General features: G+C 35.9%; 2 protein-coding genes across 33 annotated transcripts in view; one reads left to right on the top strand and one right to left on the bottom strand.

The window, feature by feature from the left end:
• The window catches only part of PPIP5K2 (diphosphoinositol pentakisphosphate kinase 2), a 76,198-nt gene extending 59,406 nt beyond the window's left edge, over positions 1-16,792 (bottom strand). For 25 of the 31 annotated variants that reach the window (XM_031666346.1, XM_031666349.1, XM_031666353.1 and 22 more), the window contains exons 1-5: positions 16,509-16,792; positions 11,336-11,730; positions 7,365-7,560; positions 4,199-4,289; positions 2,869-2,954 (exon numbers count right to left, since the gene is read on the bottom strand). In XM_031666346.1, the coding sequence (XP_031522206.1) occupies positions 2,869-2,954; positions 4,199-4,289; positions 7,365-7,560; positions 11,336-11,449 (487 nt within the window). In that variant the 5' untranslated portion in view covers positions 11,450-11,730; positions 16,509-16,792. Of the gene's footprint in view, positions 1-975; positions 1,447-2,868; positions 2,955-4,198; positions 4,290-7,364; positions 7,561-11,335; positions 11,731-16,508 lie in introns of those variants that run through there. The other 6 variants (XM_031666350.1, XM_031666377.1, XM_031666359.1 and 3 more) reach the window with 6 other exon arrangements.
• Positions 16,793-16,826: 34 nt separating this feature from the next.
• GIN1 (gypsy retrotransposon integrase 1) overlaps positions 16,827-17,931 on the top strand; it is a 32,262-nt gene continuing 31,157 nt past the window's right edge. The window contains exon 1 of one of the 2 annotated variants that reach the window (XM_003899961.5): positions 16,827-16,933. The gene's annotated coding sequence lies outside the window, so the exon portion shown is untranslated. The remainder of the gene's footprint in view (positions 16,934-17,931) is intronic. The other variant, XM_017959750.1, reaches the window with a different exon arrangement.

The following is a 17,931-nucleotide window of genomic DNA, read 5'->3' as shown; positions in this document are numbered from 1 at the left end:
GTCTTTCTCAGTCACCCAGGCTGGAGTGCAGTGGCACGATCTTGGCTCACTGCAAGCTCCGCCTCCTGGGTTCACGCCATTCTCCTGCCTCAACCTCCTGAGTAGCTGGGACTACAGGCACCCGCCACCAAGCCCGGCTAATTTTTTTTGTATTTTTAGTAGAGACAGGGTCTCACCATGTTAGCCAGGATGGTCTCAATCTCCTGACCTCGTGATCCACCAGCCTCAGCCTCCCAAAGTGCTGGGACAGGCGTGAGCCACTGCGCCTGGCACAGATGATTTCTAATTGTTAATGTATTTTTCTATCAGATTGATGAACTCTTTTTAGCATTTCCTGTAAAACATTTCCTTAGAGACCCTGTAAGATCTTTTTCTTATCCTATCCTATAAGGATAAGAAATTCTAGGATATTGGTAATTCATGAATCCCTCAGCTTTTGTTTAGTAAAATCTATTATGTCTTCATGTTTGAAGGATAATTTTGCTGAATAGAATATTCTAGGTTCGAATTTTTTTTTTTCCTTCAATACTTTGAATGCCATCACACTCTCTCCTAGCCTATACGCTTTCTGCTTAGATGTCAGCTGCCAGCTGTATCAGAGCTTCTTTAAATGTTATATACATCTATTCTCTGCGTGTTTTAAGGATCTTTGTTTATCCTTGACCTTTCAGAGTTTGATTAATATATGTCTTATTTGAGTTAAATATTCATATTCTTCTATGACCTATGGATATTCATATCTTTCTTTAGGTTTGGAAAGTTGTTATTGTTTCTTTCAATAAACTTTCTACCATGATCTCTCTATGTTTTCTTTAAGAGCACTAATTATTGGATTTGTCCCTTTGAGGCTATTTTTAAGATATATATATATATATATATATAAACATTTTCCCTTCCTCTTATTAACTACATAGGTCCCAAAGTTGTCAAAGAAAAATGAAGAAAGGAGTGGGCCAAAAAGATGAAAAGTGCTACCTGAGAAGTTTGTTCAGACTCCTCTGTCAGGTCTCTTTAGTCCTTAGGTGTGTTTCATTCGTTTCCTCTCTTTCTCCTCTGCCTATGTATTTTCACATAGCCGGTCTTCAAGCTCACTAATTCTTCTACTTGATCCACTTTGCTGTTGAGAGGCTTTGATGTATATTTCAGTTTGTCAACTGAATTTTTCAGTTCCAGAATTTTGGCTTGATGGTTTTGAATTATTTCAATCTCTTTGTTAATTTCTCATGATACAATTCTGATTCACTCTCCATGTTATCTTGCAGTTCTTGAGCTTCCTCAAGACAGCTATTTTGAATTCTCTGTCTGAAAGGTCACATATCTACATCACTCCAGGATTGGTAACTGGTACCTTATTTAGTTTGTTTGGTGAGGTCACATTTTTCTGGATGTTCTTGATGCTTGTAGACATTCACTGATGTCTCGGTATTTACAAGTTAGATATTTATTTCAGTCTTCACCGTTTGGGCTTCTTTGTGCCCATCCTTCTTGAGAAAGCTTTCCACATATTCAAAAAAGACATTAAGTGTTACAATCGAAGTCTGAGGTCACTGCAGCTATATTAGCACTAGGCGGCGCCCTAAGCCCAGGAATGCTACAACTCTTGCCGACATGTTCACAGAGGCACCACCAGGGTAGACTAATTTTTCGGTTCTTACGAAGGTGCTTTCTTGCATTGCTAGTTTATAATTTGGTGCTCCTGTGGGGAGTGGGACAATCACTGGAGGGTATATTCGGACATCTTGTTCTGCGCCCCCCTCTAGTTTTTAATAAAAGATGGTTTAAGGTATGATAAATTCATCAAAATTCCCCACAATAGTAAGTGTGAACAGAATGTTAACTCTTAAGACAAACATATATCTTGCCTTCAGACTAAGTTAGGTATAGCTTCCATGCTATGTTTTAGATAACCAGAAAAAAAGGAGCAAACAGTGCTTTAAAATAGAAGTACTGTTGCCCCTTGTTATAAGCGGTGACTGGTTCCAGGAACCCCCTCATATACCAAAATCTTCACATACTCAAGTCCCAAAGTTGGCTCTGCAGAATCCATGTAAATGAAAAGTCGACTATCAGTATATGTGGGAACCCACGAATCCAGTATTTTCAATTCATGTTTATTCCATGAATAAGCAGACTGGCAGAGTTCAAACCCATGCTGTTCCAGGGCCAACTGTATTTCCAAATTCTTGGCCAGTATTTAGTTTTTGGCATTGTAGCATGAAGTTTCTAATACTTAATTCAATAGTCATAGATAAATCACTTGTTCACCCTTAATCAATAAAAATTCACTCGTATGTAATTTCAAAATTCTAACCCATGGTTCTTAGAGAGATGTCAAAGGTAGGCCAAAGAAGAGAAGGATAAATAATTCCTAAATTATTAGTTAGCCTTTTAACTCAGTGTCACCTTTTAATTGAATATGTTTGGCTGTTTAGATTTTTTCTTTTTTTTTTTTTTTGAGACGGAGTCTCGCTCTGCCGCCCAGGCTGGAGCGCAGTGGCGCAATCTAGGCTCACCGCAAGCTCTGCCTCCCGGGTTCACGCCATTCTCCTGCCTCAGCCTCCCAAGTAGCTGGGACCACAGGCGCCCGCCACCGCGCCCGGCTAATTTTTTTGTATTTTCAGTAGAGACGGGGTTTCACTGTGTTAGCCAGGATGGCCTCGATCTACTGACCTCGTGATCCTCCCGCCTCGGCCTCCCAAAGTGCTGGGATTACAGGCGTGAACCACCGCGCCTGGCCTAGATTATTTTTTAAAAATGGAATAGAACACTATGAATTCTTTAAATTCCTTCCAGTTAATTATTGTAAGAATGTGGCCCAAAAGTTTGTCAAGTGGCAAAGAAAGCTAATCTAAAATCTCTTACTCTTACCTTTGGGATTATTTGGGTCACGGTTCAAAATTGCATAACGAGGAAGTAAAATACCTTCAGCTTGAAGAATACTATATACTTCTCTCCTGAAGAAAAAGGAAAACATCCTTATTGTTTTATTGCTCCATTTCACAATGAATATATTATTGTAGTTTTCTTAAAAGACATTATTACTGTTCTACAAATAAAAAGGGTATATATATCAACCCTTTTTATTTTTTAAATAAACAAATGTCATTTCAAATATTGAAAAAAGGTATTCTGAGGAAATATTCAGCAATAAGAACAAAAATTTATGCACAATTCTCTTCTAGCTTATTAGGATACTAATTATTAAAACTGAGAACGTAAATGTATTTTAAAAATGGCTGAATAAAGTTGATATATCACAATGATAGAACATTACCTAAGCATTAAAAACCTTATGCTCAAATAGTATTTAATGACATGGAGAAATGTTCACAGTATACTAGAGAAAAGTGATTCTAATTTGGTAAAATGTGATTGTGTGTATGTATTGCTTTCTATAGAAAAAATATGATATAGTGACAAGATTAAATGGCTTTCAGTATGCTTTTACTTTTCAAACCTTTTAAAACATACATTTCTATAGCTATAGCTGTATATATATATAAATACATATATATGAATTAATATGTAAATCTAGAGAAAATGTTTTAAATTTTAGATATTAATAATTGTTACTCTCTGGAAGAACAGAAAAAAATAGCAGAGTGAAAAAACCATAGGGTCTCATATTTACAAAGCATTTTTGTATATATAATCTCATATTGTAATGGTAACACTAGAAAACAGAATGCTGGTGAGATTATAATGGCTATAGGAGTGAAACATCGATTGAATGAAATACATAAATATACTCATATTTTATAATGTATTAGAAATCCATGCTTTTTACCTGTTCAATGAATGCTAAAATATATAGTATAATATTTTTCAAAATAGGTATACTTTACCATTTAAAAAATCTAGTTATAATGAGTAAAGTCCTAATTTCATCATCAGTCCCATGACAGAAAAAGTGCTCATAACTTTCAATGGTTTAGTAGGCTCTGGAAATTGTTAAACAATCTCGGTGAAGTCTGTCCTACTACTTGGGGAACTACTTGTGACTTTGGTTAGATTAATCAATCTTCCTAATTATCAAGATTCCTCATCTGTAAAATTAGGTAATAAACAACTCTTTCTGAGTATTTTGAAAGTACAATGAATTAATAATGCAAAAACACCTGATGCCATGTCAGCGTAGAGTAGGTACTAAATTAATGTTAATTTTCCTTCCCTTAATTCAGCCAACTTCACCACTCACCTATCTTGTATGAGATACTGCATATTCAAGTCATTGATTACAAATGGATTCCTGAGTTTTGCATAGGCAACCGCTTTGTCCAGTGGAAATCCTAAGAATACATATTATTAACATATTCTGTATAATCTCAAGATAAGCATCTATACTTTATTAATTTGAATTGATGCCACTTCCCATAAAAGATTAATTTCATTAACACATAACTGCCTTCTATAAAAGGTATGGAATAATATATACATAAACCTTGATTTAACTTATATATTAAATCTTATTTTTTCCTAATTTGATTGTTAAGGCACAGCAAACCAGTGGTTATATAACCAAATTTGGAGCACTGACATGTGAGTCAAGGTCCAACTAGTCAGTCACCTGAAATAAGGTAAAATTCACCTCATACACAAAGAGAAATCTATATATAAATAGCATGGGTGTATCAGAATCACCTGGTGATTTTAAAAAAATATATTCAACATCTCTTCTTTTCTCTTAGATATTTTGATGCCTACACACATAAATTAGCCGATAACCAAAGAACTTATGTACCTTTAAAAACAGTGGGCCAGGAGTGGTGGTGCACGCCTGTAATCCCAGCACTTTGGGAGGCCAAGGCAGGTGGATCACCTGAGGTCAGGAGTTTGAGACCAGCCTGGCCAACATGGTGAAACCCCGTCTCTACTAAAATTACAAAAAATTAGCCAGGTGTGGTGGCGTGCACCTGTAATCCCAGATACTTGGGAGGCTGAAGCAGGAGAATCACTCGAACCCAGGAGACGGAGGTTGCGGTGAGTGGAGATTGCACCCTTGTACTCCAGCCTGGGCAACAGAGCAAGGCTCTGTCTCAAAAAAAAAAAAAAAAAAAAAAAAGCTATACAAGCAAAAATTAATTCATATATGACATATATGCTCAAAATATATGAGCAGAATCATGCTATTGCTCGGTCAACATTAAAATATTAGAAATTAACTCCCTAAAACTTCTAGACTGGTAAAAGTACTAATTACAATGAAAACAAATCAAATAGTAGATATAGTTAAGAACAGCTCCCCTCTCCCAAAATCTAAAAAAATCTTATGATTATATTTTATTCTCTATATTGGCACTAATGCCAGGTACAGTGGCTCTTGCCTCTCCCAGTACTTTGGGAGGCCGAGTTGGGAGGAGTGCTTGAGGCCAGGAATTCAACACCAGCCTGGGCAACATAGCAAGATCCCATCTCTACAAAAAATTCAAAAGAATCAGCTGAGGGTAGTGGTGCAACCTGTAGTTCTATCTATTCAGGAGGCTGAGGTGGGAGGATCACTTGAGCCCAAGAGTTTGAGGTTACAGGGAGCTATGACTTTACCACTGTACCCCAGCCTGGTTGACAGAGCAAGACCCTGTCTCCAGGGGGAAAAAAAAATTGACAAAAAGTCTCCAGTTTTATCCATCAATACACATCATTAGTTGTATACCGTAACAGTTAAAGACATAAACCAGCATTCAAATCCTGGTTCCATCTTTCACTAGCTATGTGACCTTGGGCAAATTTATTTAACGTCTCTAAGCCTCTGGTACCAGCATAAAAGGGTATTATACCAGTCTTACCTAGTAGAGTTTTGAGGAATTAATAATAGTGTGGATATAAGGCACTAAGCACAGTACCTGACATAGTAAGTGCTCAATAAATGTTATTGTTATTATTCCTTAAGAGGCAATATTTTAATAAATATCTATGGAAAAGGATAAAAATCAGCAAGCATACATAACTTTAGTATTCAACTATATAATACTAAGTATACCTGTGAAGAGACTATATTTTACAGCACTACCAGGATAAAGAGAAAAAGTATTAAAACATGCTGAAAATAAAACAAAACAAAAAGCTGTGGCCAGTTAAACCAGATTTATTCCTAAACTCCTCTTAGTTTTTGAAATTTGAATACAGATACTTTATATCAAGAATCACTTAGCCACAAATTACAAATCCTGCAAGTTTTGTAAAGACTCTCAGAATTCATTGCTTGTAAAGATGTCTCGATGTCTATGATTTGAAGCCTCCTTACAGAATTTAGCAAATAGAAAACACCTACACCGTTTCCTGCTTTTGTTTTTGTTAAAGAGAAACTTTTTCCGTACCAAGAGATGGTATGTGGAATATGACATTAGCTATAGCACCTAGTTTTTACAGGCAAATATGGCATTAATAGGAAGAACCATGTGAGGGTAAGGGAAGAATGCTTTACTCTCAAGGAGGAAGAAATTTCAAGGTTCTCTAAAATAAGCAGCCTGAGTCTTTAAAGATCAGTGTCTTGACTTCTCTATGAAATAATGAACATCAATTTAGGCTATGGTAGCACAACCATGCTCCATCTTCTTCCTGCTGAAGTAAGACTTTAACATAGCTCAGGACAACATATTTTGGTAACCAGAGATGATTAAATATGAATACATTTACAACCGAGAGCACATCTTTTCAATTAATAGTTCTTAGTGGGAAATTCACTTAATTCACAGATTCTTAGGCTATGAATTTTCAGATGTACCCTCAGCAATAATTTGATTAGTGGACTTTACAATGACATAATACTTAAGCTGAACTGATATTTCAGTTTGATTAATAAAATATAGCAAGGAATATCTAAAAATCTCAAATTATTAAGTTCTTAAAAATGAAGTATGAATATGTATATGAAAAATGATAGATCTTGTTCTATACAGCATAGAAAGGGACTTAAAGTATTCAATAATTCAAGAACTTGTCCTAAGAAACTTACAGATGCAAACAAGAGCTCACACAACCTTATTTTTAATAGTGAAAACTGGAAACTGTCCAAATATTAGGATATTAGATAAATTTAAATATGTTATGGTATATCCACACAATGATATACTATGCTACTATTAAAAACCACATTATCTAAGAATGATATGGTGGGGGAAAAAAACTTCTTGATATAATAGTGAAAAAGGTTAAATATAAAATTACACATACACTATGACATTAAATTAAAAGAAAATACACAGAGAAGACATACACTGGAAAGAAATACATCAAAATGTTAATATCACCTGTCCATGAAAGTGTCTTAAAGTTTATTTTTGTTGTATCTCATAGTCTACAATTAATATGTATTAGTTTTATACTCAGAGAAGATAAAGGAGTTTCTCCCCCACTCCCCTTAATACCTTTAGAATGGAAAGAAATAAGACAATCACATAAAGGCCAGTTTTCCACTGGTTCATTCAAAATAACCTCCTCTTCAAATACTACTACTGTGATATATTTAAATAAGGAGATCCGTTCAAGAATTTCCTTCATTGGTTTGGATTTGGATTTCTTTGCCATGGAACATATTCCAACCACAATCTGCCTTTCTGGTGGCTAAAACAAAAATGAAACAAAAAATCGGGTTAACTTTACATAAACTCCAAAGTACAGCTATCTTCATTTGTTTTCCAAAAGTAGATAAGGCATGTGATCAATCAATAAAGGGACACATTAACAAACAAAGGAATTTTAAAAAATTATATCATTGTTATAATAAACACTTAAAAAACAGTTTTCTACAAAGGTCTGGAAAAAAATTTAAAAACAAAAACACTTTCAGAACAAATATTGTTGCTATTTTCAATGAAATTTAAAACTAAAAAAGTACCCCCTCTTTAACTACCTCTAGCATTTATTTATCCTCCTCATACCAGTAAAGTATAGTAACAGTCAAAACCCATCTACTCTATGTAGAAAGATAAAGAATTCTCTTGCCTAAAATAAGACATAGTCCTGACTACAAAGCTATACAGTATTAAACTATTATTGTAGTTTGCACTTGAATATTAGTTGGTCACCAATGACAACCTGGAAGAAAATTTTAAAGAAAGCCACACTGCCAACAGAGGTGTCAAGTCTCTTTGCCCCTCCTGTCTTCATAGTCAATACTCCTATTTATTGGGGTTACTGATCTCTGGCATCCTCGTAACAGCTCGAAGGCCACGAGTCAGTCTAAAACTTAAAAAGCAGGATATAGAAACTAATTTATGAGTAGCTCCTAGATCTATAAAATTACTCAAGATTCATTTGGTGATCTTTGCATTTAAGTGCTTGAGAGTTTTATCAAATATACAAAAGCTGTCTTCAGTTTCTCATTTCAATTCTTCTTTCTTCCATGATACTTTATATATTTCACACAACATTATAATCTAGGCTCGAAAGTGCTTTACTGGGCTTTTTCTTAATATATCTAAAAATAAAATTGGATAACATCAGAATTAATTAATTTTTTTTTTTTTTTTTGAGACGAAGTCTCGCTCTGTCACCCAGGCTGGAGTACAGTGGCGTGATATCAGCTCACTGCAACCTCCGCCTCCCAGGTTCAAGTAATTCGCCTGCCTCAGTCTCCCGAGTAGCTGGGACTACATGTGTGCACCGCCACACCTGGCTAATTTTTTTTTCATATTTTTAGTAGATATGGGGTTTCATCGTGTTAGCCAGGATGGTCTCGATCTCCTGACCTTGTGATCCGCCTGCCTCGGCCTCCCAAAGTGCTGAGATTACAGGCATGAGCTACCACGCCCAGCCTAAATTATTCTTTTTTTATGCCTAGAACAATATTTCTGTATGGTCTCCTCAAACTCATGAAATGTAGAGTTAAAATTGTACTACAGTTGACTGGTAAATCAAATAGATTATAAATGCTAACCTTCCTGGAATCTTCTGTATTTATCCCTCTGACCATCCACTTTTATATAAGACCTTATTCAATGCTTTCCTGATCAAAAGTTTTGATACAGTTCATTATAATGTTCCTAAGGTAGATTTCCCCAGCAAAAAATGTACTCTAACCTAACATTTCACATTGCTTTACAATTTTTTTAAATGCTAATATATTAAGTCTTATGTATTACAAATCTATTTAATGAATATCTGCTCAATGGCTAAGATGAATAGGAACCATTCAAGTTTAAAATGTATAACTAAACTTACATTCTTAAGACACAATAACAGAGGTTCTCTGTTAGGTAAAACCTTAAAATCATGAAGATAATTTTTTAAACTGATCTGAGGTATTTTGTTAGGTTGAATGTCTAAAAAAACTATATTCACATCTTTGAAGTCTAAAAACGGGAGAGAAATCTTAAAAACAGAAGAATGATCTGGAATAAATCATTTTATAAATATAAAGCTATAGATCAAATAAACTAAATCAAGCTTCTGTAAAGTGATAATAGTGCACCATATGACGTGCTGAAGATTAGATATACAGACGTACCTGTACTCAAAGTACTTTGAGTCTAACAGGGAACACAGTAATAATAAAAAACATTGTGATACATGGAATAGAAGTACAGTTGGCCCTCCATATCTATGGGTTTCACATCCATGGATTCAATTAATCATGTATTGAAGATATTTGTGGGGGAAAAAGCATCTGTACTAAACATATACAGATGATATTTCTTATCATTATTCCCTAAGCGATACAGTATAACAACTATTTTTACATATTTATATTGTATTAAAGTAATTTAGAGATGATTTAAAACATATGGGTAGATGCGGCTTACATGTAAATATCACACAATTTTATAAAAAGAGCTTCAGCATCGGCAGATTTTGGTATCCACAGGGAGTTCTAGAACCAATCCCTCATGGATATTGAGGGACAACTGTATATACACCAATGTAAAGACACAGTAATGAGGAAGAAGTATTCCAATCTGTGATGAAAAAAAAAGCAAGGAGAGTGGAAAGAGTGAATGATGTGAAATCTGAGGAGGGTTTGGAAGAATGAAAAATAATTCACAAGGTATTCCAAAATAAGGTCATTTCAGAAAGGTGAAAGAGTACACACAATAGCAAAGATGCATGGTATGACAATAAATATGTGGAAATAAAAATGTTGATGTTACTAAAACATAGAAGGTAGAAAGAATGAGAAAGAGGTATGGATGTAGATATAGATGAGACATAAAAGCTTTCACATGTAAGAAGACTGGCTTTGATCTGCCAGTGGTGTTCACACTATATTCAGAAGAACTCTAGAAAAAGGGGATAAAGGCAGTAGAGGCTGAGTCAATAGTGCTTTCTAGTTTAAGTGAGCCAGAGATGCTCTGCTTTCATGTTTTGCTTATAGGACTTCTAGATAAAACTTCAGATGAAAAAAAGTTTGAGCTGGTAAGAGAAGCCTGCCTGAAAATCTAGTTTTTCAGGGGCAGGAGGTAGCAAAGGTGCTCTGCATTGAAGGTTTGAAATGAGCTAACAGTAGAATTTGCATTTCAAATATGTGTAACTCCACTGTGAAAGATCGTTATTATAAAAAAGGGCTTAAAGAGTCATCTAATCACTATTTTTGGTTTTACTATTTTTACAAAATAGAACAGGTTTTTCTCCTAAAACTAAATTCTCTTTCCAATTAGAAATATATGAAAAACAAACACGTACTGTAGGTATTTTAAATCAGTATTCACAGTAAAGTAGTCTCTACTTAAAAAATTAAATGATGAGTAAGAAAAATATTGGTCTAATGTAACTATAGCAAAATGAGCATAATAAATGTATATCATTTCTAAGATCCAGTATGGATAGAACATTATATCAGAAAGAGAACAAGCTTTAGACACACACACAAACACATAGATACTTTAGGTAGCCTACCCTTTTAGCCACTCAGTTTTCAGACTTCTGAAGTTAATAAATATGAGTATCTTCAGTTCAACCAGAACTCACATTGGTAACATAAGCTTAATGAATCTAGTTAAGTAATCCTTCTTCTTTAAACGACCTTTAAAATTATTTCCTTCTACTTATCATCAATTATTTGCTATGTATTTCTACATACAAGAAAGCTTTTGGATTTATGGCCCAAATTACTGTTTCTCTTTGCCACTTTTTTTTTTTTTACCTAACACTGAGTTACACTATGCGTATCACTGAAAGAAACTAAAATAGGCATCATTAAACAACATAAAGGTTGGACCCATAACTGTATTTATTGATTCATCATAGATTCAACAACATCAGTCATGAAGCAAAATATACTTTTTCAGTTTAAAAATTTTCCAACAAAAAGAGTCTTAAGATTAATTCACATTAACAGTGATTAGTAAAAAGCCTATACTGTATCGGTCTTCTCTCACCAAAGAAAAAACAAACAACTTACAGAATCATCTTCCTCCTCATCGTCTTCATCTGCATGGTGGAAGAAATGTCGATAATTTCCAGGATTTATTTCTGTATCTTCTGGTCCAACAAAGAATCTGGGGGCTTCACTCATTTTTATTTTATTTGATGTAGATATAATTGAAATGATTTATATTAGAACTGCCTCTAAGTAAATAGCATCAGAAGAAAGCATTCTCCATATATTAGCTAACACACAGGTCTGTGACAGCTTGTTTCTGCTTATACAATCACTTGATATTTTGATGACTGTTGGCAAATACTCTTTTGTTCTTAGATATCATTGCTTCATTGTTGATATCAAAGTTGTTGCAATTCAAAATACAAAGACAGTGAGGCTATTGCTTTCTTGAGTTGACACAGCAATCTTCTTACCTAAAATGCAATGAAAAAACTAATTTTGGGAGGTGCACTCCAAAAACATTCCTGTAAAAAATAATTTTTAATGACTCTTGTAAAATCAGCACCAATAACTTGATGTATATTGTTAAAATGAAAATACAATTTCTCCCATAAGAAAATTACTTATAACTAATAAAAACGAAAAATTAAGAAACTAAAACTGATCCTCAGTAGTATACATCTTAGCAACTTGACAAACATATGAATTAACAAAAAGACTACACATTAAATTCTTCATCCCAAAATATCTAAATCAATTAAGAGAAAATTACTCAAATTATAACAAAATTATATTAAAGCTAAATCTGTTAGCACATAGTTACGAAATATCTGAATGCAATGGAAAAGAACAGACAAATGGAATGCAGCTTTAAAAACCACTAACAAATATTAATCTGAAATTACATTAAGTCAATTTGTAAAGCTGTCTGTAAACAGGTATTTCAGGGAACATAAAAATTCTATATTCTGGTCTCATATATAAATGAACAAAAAAAGATTAGAATCAGAACAAGATTTCATTAAATAGCAGCTCTTAAACGTGTAGAAGTCGAAAACTCTTTAACAAATCTAATAAAATCTATGGATCTTCTCCTCAGAAAAAAAGAAAGTACATGTGCACTAAATTCTGCAAGCAATTTTATGTGATTCACTGACATTCAAACTCTTCCACATAACCAGGCATCCATGAGTATCAGTTAAAGAACTATCATAGCTTGCACCTGTAATCCTAGCTACTTGGGAGGTTGAGGTGGGAGGATCGCTTGAGCCCAACAGTTTGAAGCTCCAGTGAGCTATGACTGTGCCACTATACTCCAGCTTGAATAACAGAGAAAGACTCTGTCTCAAATAAATGAATAACTAAATAAATAAATAAAATAAATAAGAACTATCATATAAGAGCAGTATCATCTCAAAATATTGCTTACCATAGTTGTTTACATGTACTTGTTTCCTGGTCATATTAAAATTAATTATATACCAAGATGAAACTACGTAACAAATGCTTCATTTGATTACTGGTAGTAAAAGAAATTAATTGATCAAATATTCTTAAAAGTCAAACAATATGCTAGGTAGAATTAAAAGCATAACTCCAAAAGTTCTATTCCTAAAGATCTAATTCCAGTATAACTGGTGACTCCCCAGTAGACATTAAAATCAATTTACCCAGTTAGCCTTCACTTTAACCATCTTTAAATTACAGTGTTACATTTAAAATAATTTGCAATTTAAAAATAAAAGTAGAAATAATTTACTTTATAAATCAATGCCTTTTGTTCTATTCCTCTGCATTATTTAACATGTAAAAAATGTCTACTGAAAAAAAAAACAAAAAAAACAAAGTTTCCAGTTGCTGTAAAACTTGATGTTGGTGGATAAGTTGATCTCAGTTCTGTTTTCTATCAAATGGCAAATATCTCTTGGTTTCTTTTAAGTTTTTTACTCTTTCCATCTAAAAAGAGCTCAAATATTTCGATAGTGGAAGGGGAATGTTCTGGAGTCAGGTACATCTGTTTTAATCTGTCACTTCGTAGCTAGTGACTTACGCTAGTTGCTATTAGTCTATAAAAAAGGAAGAATAGTAACATCTGTAACCCTGTAAAGACTAAGTGAGATAGCATAAGTGCTTGGCGTATATTAAACAATAAACCATAGTTTCCATAAACACTCCTATAAACCAAACTCCCTACTGACTCTAACATATAAATCTAAAAGAATCTGAAATGAGTGTTATGCTACTAAAAATGTCCACACTCAATGCAGTAGTTCTCAAACATTAGAATGCAACGGAATCACCTGTAGGGACTTGTTAAAACACCAAACTCAAAACTCTGGGGGTGGGGCCCAATATTTTGCCTTTCCAAAAGTTCCAAGGTGATGCCGATGTTGCTCATCTTGGAATCACACTATAAGAACAATTGCTCTAGACTCAAAACTGGATTTGAAAACTTTTTCTGAAAGTTGCTCAGCTCCGTGTCCTTAGTCAAGTTATTGAACCTCTCTAGTCATCATCTGTAAAATGGGATTCTAAATTTCATATATTGTTTTGACAATGAAATTACAATACAGATGCCACAGCAAATAGCACATATTAAGCACTCAGTAAATGTTAGTTGTTTAATATCTTGTTAAATGTTGTTATGACAGTTTTCTAACAAATTTAATTGGCAAGGAACAAATATAAATAACTCAATTTAGAATGTATCTACTTACCTCTTGTCTAATGAGACACAGAAACTCCCCTTTGCCACTGTTGTTGTTGGAGACCTCTACATCTTTTCTAGTCTTACCACACTGCTTGAGACTATCATGAACACTACTGCCTGGGATAATCATTCTTCTCTTTCATACTTTTACTGGTCACAGTCAGAGCTACCTGATCCTCAAAATAACACCCTGGATCATCCATCAGTCCCACCTAGTATTCAGATCCCCCTTACCTGAACTTAATATTTCCAAGCCATCATTGTAGCCCTTTCCATGGGTTCCCTCAGGAGCCCAACTATAAACTAGTAAATCTCTGCTCTCAAAATCAGAGGAAATGGGAGCTCCTGCTCCTGCTGCTCAGCCTGAACGCAAACACATAACCAGTTTTCCTGAAATTCCAAAAGCATTTTCCAATGGAAACACTGTTATAAATTGTGTCTCCTTTCCAGGGCACTAATAGTACATCCATGTAATAGGGAATAAATAAGCTTCTGCAGGCTGGCAAAGGCAATCTGGTTCATTTATAAGATTACACAAAAAAAGCCCATTCCAAGTTCCACACAACCTTCATGTTGATTTTTTTTTTCCTTCTTCAAACGTTCATTTAATACCTTTTTGCTGAACCTGCATTTCCTTCTGCCTGGAATTCACTGCTCTCCTTGAAAGTTCCTATGCCGCATTCAAAAACCAACTGGAAGGTCTTCAATGAAGGTTTTCCTGAGAACTATCACACCTTTGACAGGCCCTAAAGATACGTAAAAACCCTCTCCCATCTTCTATGTTCCGCAGCTTTTGGATCTATCTTTTCACTTATCTGTTTCCATCAGAGTTGGGTTTTTTCCTCCCCAACTTTTTATTATGAAAAATTACAAATATTCACAAAAGTTGAAAGAACAGTTTAATCATCCATATGCCCACCATTATACTTAACGATTGCCAACATTTTGCCATGTTTGCTATTTATACACACACACATACACTTGCTGTACCATTTGAAGGTACTAGATATCAACATACTCCAACTCTAAGTACTTTTGTATGCATCTCCTAAAAATAAGAACATCTTCCTATATAAACACAATTCCTTTTCCACATGAGAAAATTAATAGTCCATAACACTGTCTATATTGTGGTTGTATGGGGGCTCCTAGAGAATGAGGACCTAATCTATATATTCCCGCTACTTAACTTGGTTCATAGCACTTATTTAGGTAATCAACAAATGTTCTACCAATTGTTCAGTTTAATACTCTCACAACAACTACTCTGAAAGTTATATGAATTTAAAATTTTAAAATTTTCTGCACGTAGGTTTAGTCATTTGCTTTAAATAAACCTGTGCTGCAGTAAGTACAGCATTCCGAGTTCTGTACTACTTAATTCTGCATCACAATGCTACATAAAGACAGAGATCATGTCTAACTTTTGTCAGACATATAAGTAGGTACACCAATTTTTTTTAAATGAATGAATACTTTCCGACACTGAAAATGTTAGTGAAGAAATTGAAATCAAGGAAGAACAGAACGGGACAATAGAATACAGATTTTGAAGGCAGACAGATCTGGTTTTTAACACAGATTGAAACGTTTACTTACAACTGTTTACTAGGGCAAGTTGCTTGACTGCTCCTCAATTTCTAACTCTGTAAAATGGTGGTGATAATCTAACATATCTCCTGGAATTGTTGAGAGGAACGAATGACAAAATATGTAAAGCACTCGGCACACATAAGACTCAGTTAATGGCAACTATCATTATTTTATCTATCTAAGACAAAAAAAATCAGCTATTTCATTAAATAATTCACAATAGCAAAACAAAATCCTGTCCCAGTGTAGAGCGAGGATTTTATGTGCTAAGGTCAGCTACGCTTCCCACTTCCATAGTTAAGCCTTCCAGCAAGACACCTACTACCCAAAGGACTCCAGGAGTCGCAAACTCCCAGGAAGAGGTCAAGAACCTCGTGAATGAGATCCCGGGATCACCACACTGGCCCTTTCTCCTTCAGGGCGCGGAAGGCTGCAACGCCCTCCAAATGATTAGGTGCGGCAGTGACCTGCAGCCTCGGTCCCTACTCTGAAAGGCTGCAACACACGAGGCTTTTGTTCTGTTAAAGTGGGTGTGGGGTTGACAGAGAGGGATAAGGACTAAGGAAGAAAATTTTTTAAAAAGCCACCTCTACCCACAGCAGTCCCATAACTCGAGGCTAATCACTTCGGTGGAGCCAGGAACAGCGTGGGGTAGAAGCTCGACAGTTCCCTTTTAGCTGAGCTTCAATTTCTGGGGTCTCAAACCCAAAAAATGAAAAAGGGAAGCCATGGAGGAGCAGGAGGAGAAATCAAGGCGCGAAAGGACCCTCAAAGCTCTACTGTCACTCCACGCCCAGGCTGTCATTCGCTGCAGCACATGCCCCTCGGTGGAGCGCGTGTTTAGGCTCTGCAGAGCACAGGAGACAAAGCAGAAGCCCAGCAGCCGCCTCAACCCTGGCATGATCAGGTTCCGCATCTCCGGTTCTCCTCCAGTTTTGGGGCCCTCACCTGCCACGAATGCGGTCGTCACGCGAGCAGTTGTGAGATGGTCAAGCCCATTCAGGTCTAGGTTACCCACTTTCATCCCGGAGGCAGGGGTGAGGTGTTCGTCAAGTTACTTCAGTTGTAGGCGTGGACGTAGGCTACTTCCTTCAGTAACAGCTATAGGGCCACATAGGGGCACCTCAGGCTACTACACCTCAGAAATCTCCGTCACGCCTCTTCCCCGCCCTCCTCGGGTCTCACGCCGAAACCTCACCGGGCGGAACGATTTCCGGCAAGAGCCAAACGATCCGTCCTAACCTTTCTGACCGTGGTTCCAAGGCTCCCAAAAGGACTGGCCTCTAAAGGACCTGGGTAGTTCCGCTTCCGGCAGCGCCAGATAAATCACGAGAGGAAGCTTAAATCTGTCGTTTGAATTTAGGACCACCTCGGTGAGTGGTCGTTCTGGTGTGCTGTGTCATCCCTAGTTGTTTTTTAAAGTGAGGCGTAACCCGACAGTAATTTCAAAACCATTAGCCTCGACCGGCCTAAGGAAGGGTTTAATTGACTCTGTGGGGAGATTTTGCGCAGGCGCCGTTGAGACGGGAGGGCCTTGGGCGTTGCGATGTCCCGCGCTAGCTGAGCAGAAAGGGCGAGTGCCGTTTCGGGCCTGGGGAGGTGCCTACTGGGTGTAATTGAGTTTTACCAAATGGTCATTTTCCTGCTGATTCTAAGTGTGGTTGGACCTTGCCCTTAAGATTCCGTTAACAAGTCGCCCAAAGCTTAGGAAATGCTCCCTCACAGGGTTTGAAACTCCGAGCACTTTTGGCCGGCATTGAAGAATTCTCCCCATTACTTTGATCAGTCATTTAATCAGAAATTTTGCCCCAAATTTAAATAAGTGGCGGGGAGAAACGTGAGGTCAAGAGGGAATCCTGTCCCGTAGTTTTAAAAGAAAAATGTCCACTTTATCTCAGTGTAGGTTTTTCTTAAATGGGCATTTCTGAACCAAAGTAGATACTTTTTAAAGTGGAAATGCGTTTATCCCATGTGGCTTCATGTGAATGCATATGGCGATGAAGGCATTTTTTTTTGTTAAATGAATTTGTACTCTGAAGTGAACCAGATTACAGAGAAGTGTATTTAAATTTACAACTCCTTGACGTTGCATGAAATTGTGCGTGTCCATTTTTTGGAGCTTAAAATAGAATAATTCAAATGTCAGAATTCCGATCCAAGTTAACGTGTTGATTGAAAATTGTAGATTTTAAGATGGAACTAGCGGGTATTTTAACCTTTTAGGGGCTTAAATTGGTAGCTTTGTTTTTAACCCTTGGTGAAACAGTTAAGTCCTAATCTTGACGTAATACCTAACTGCCTTACTGTATTGAACACAAACATAAAATTATCAAAGGAATTAAGCAATGAGTTGATTTTATTTGATGTTATG

Source organism: Papio anubis, chromosome 5, assembly GCF_008728515.1.
Source record: "Papio anubis isolate 15944 chromosome 5, Panubis1.0, whole genome shotgun sequence".
NCBI classification, from domain to species: Eukaryota; Metazoa; Chordata; class Mammalia; order Primates; family Cercopithecidae; genus Papio; species Papio anubis.
The sequence above is the reverse complement of the archived record's forward strand: the minus strand, read 5'-3'. Positions and strand labels throughout refer to the sequence as shown.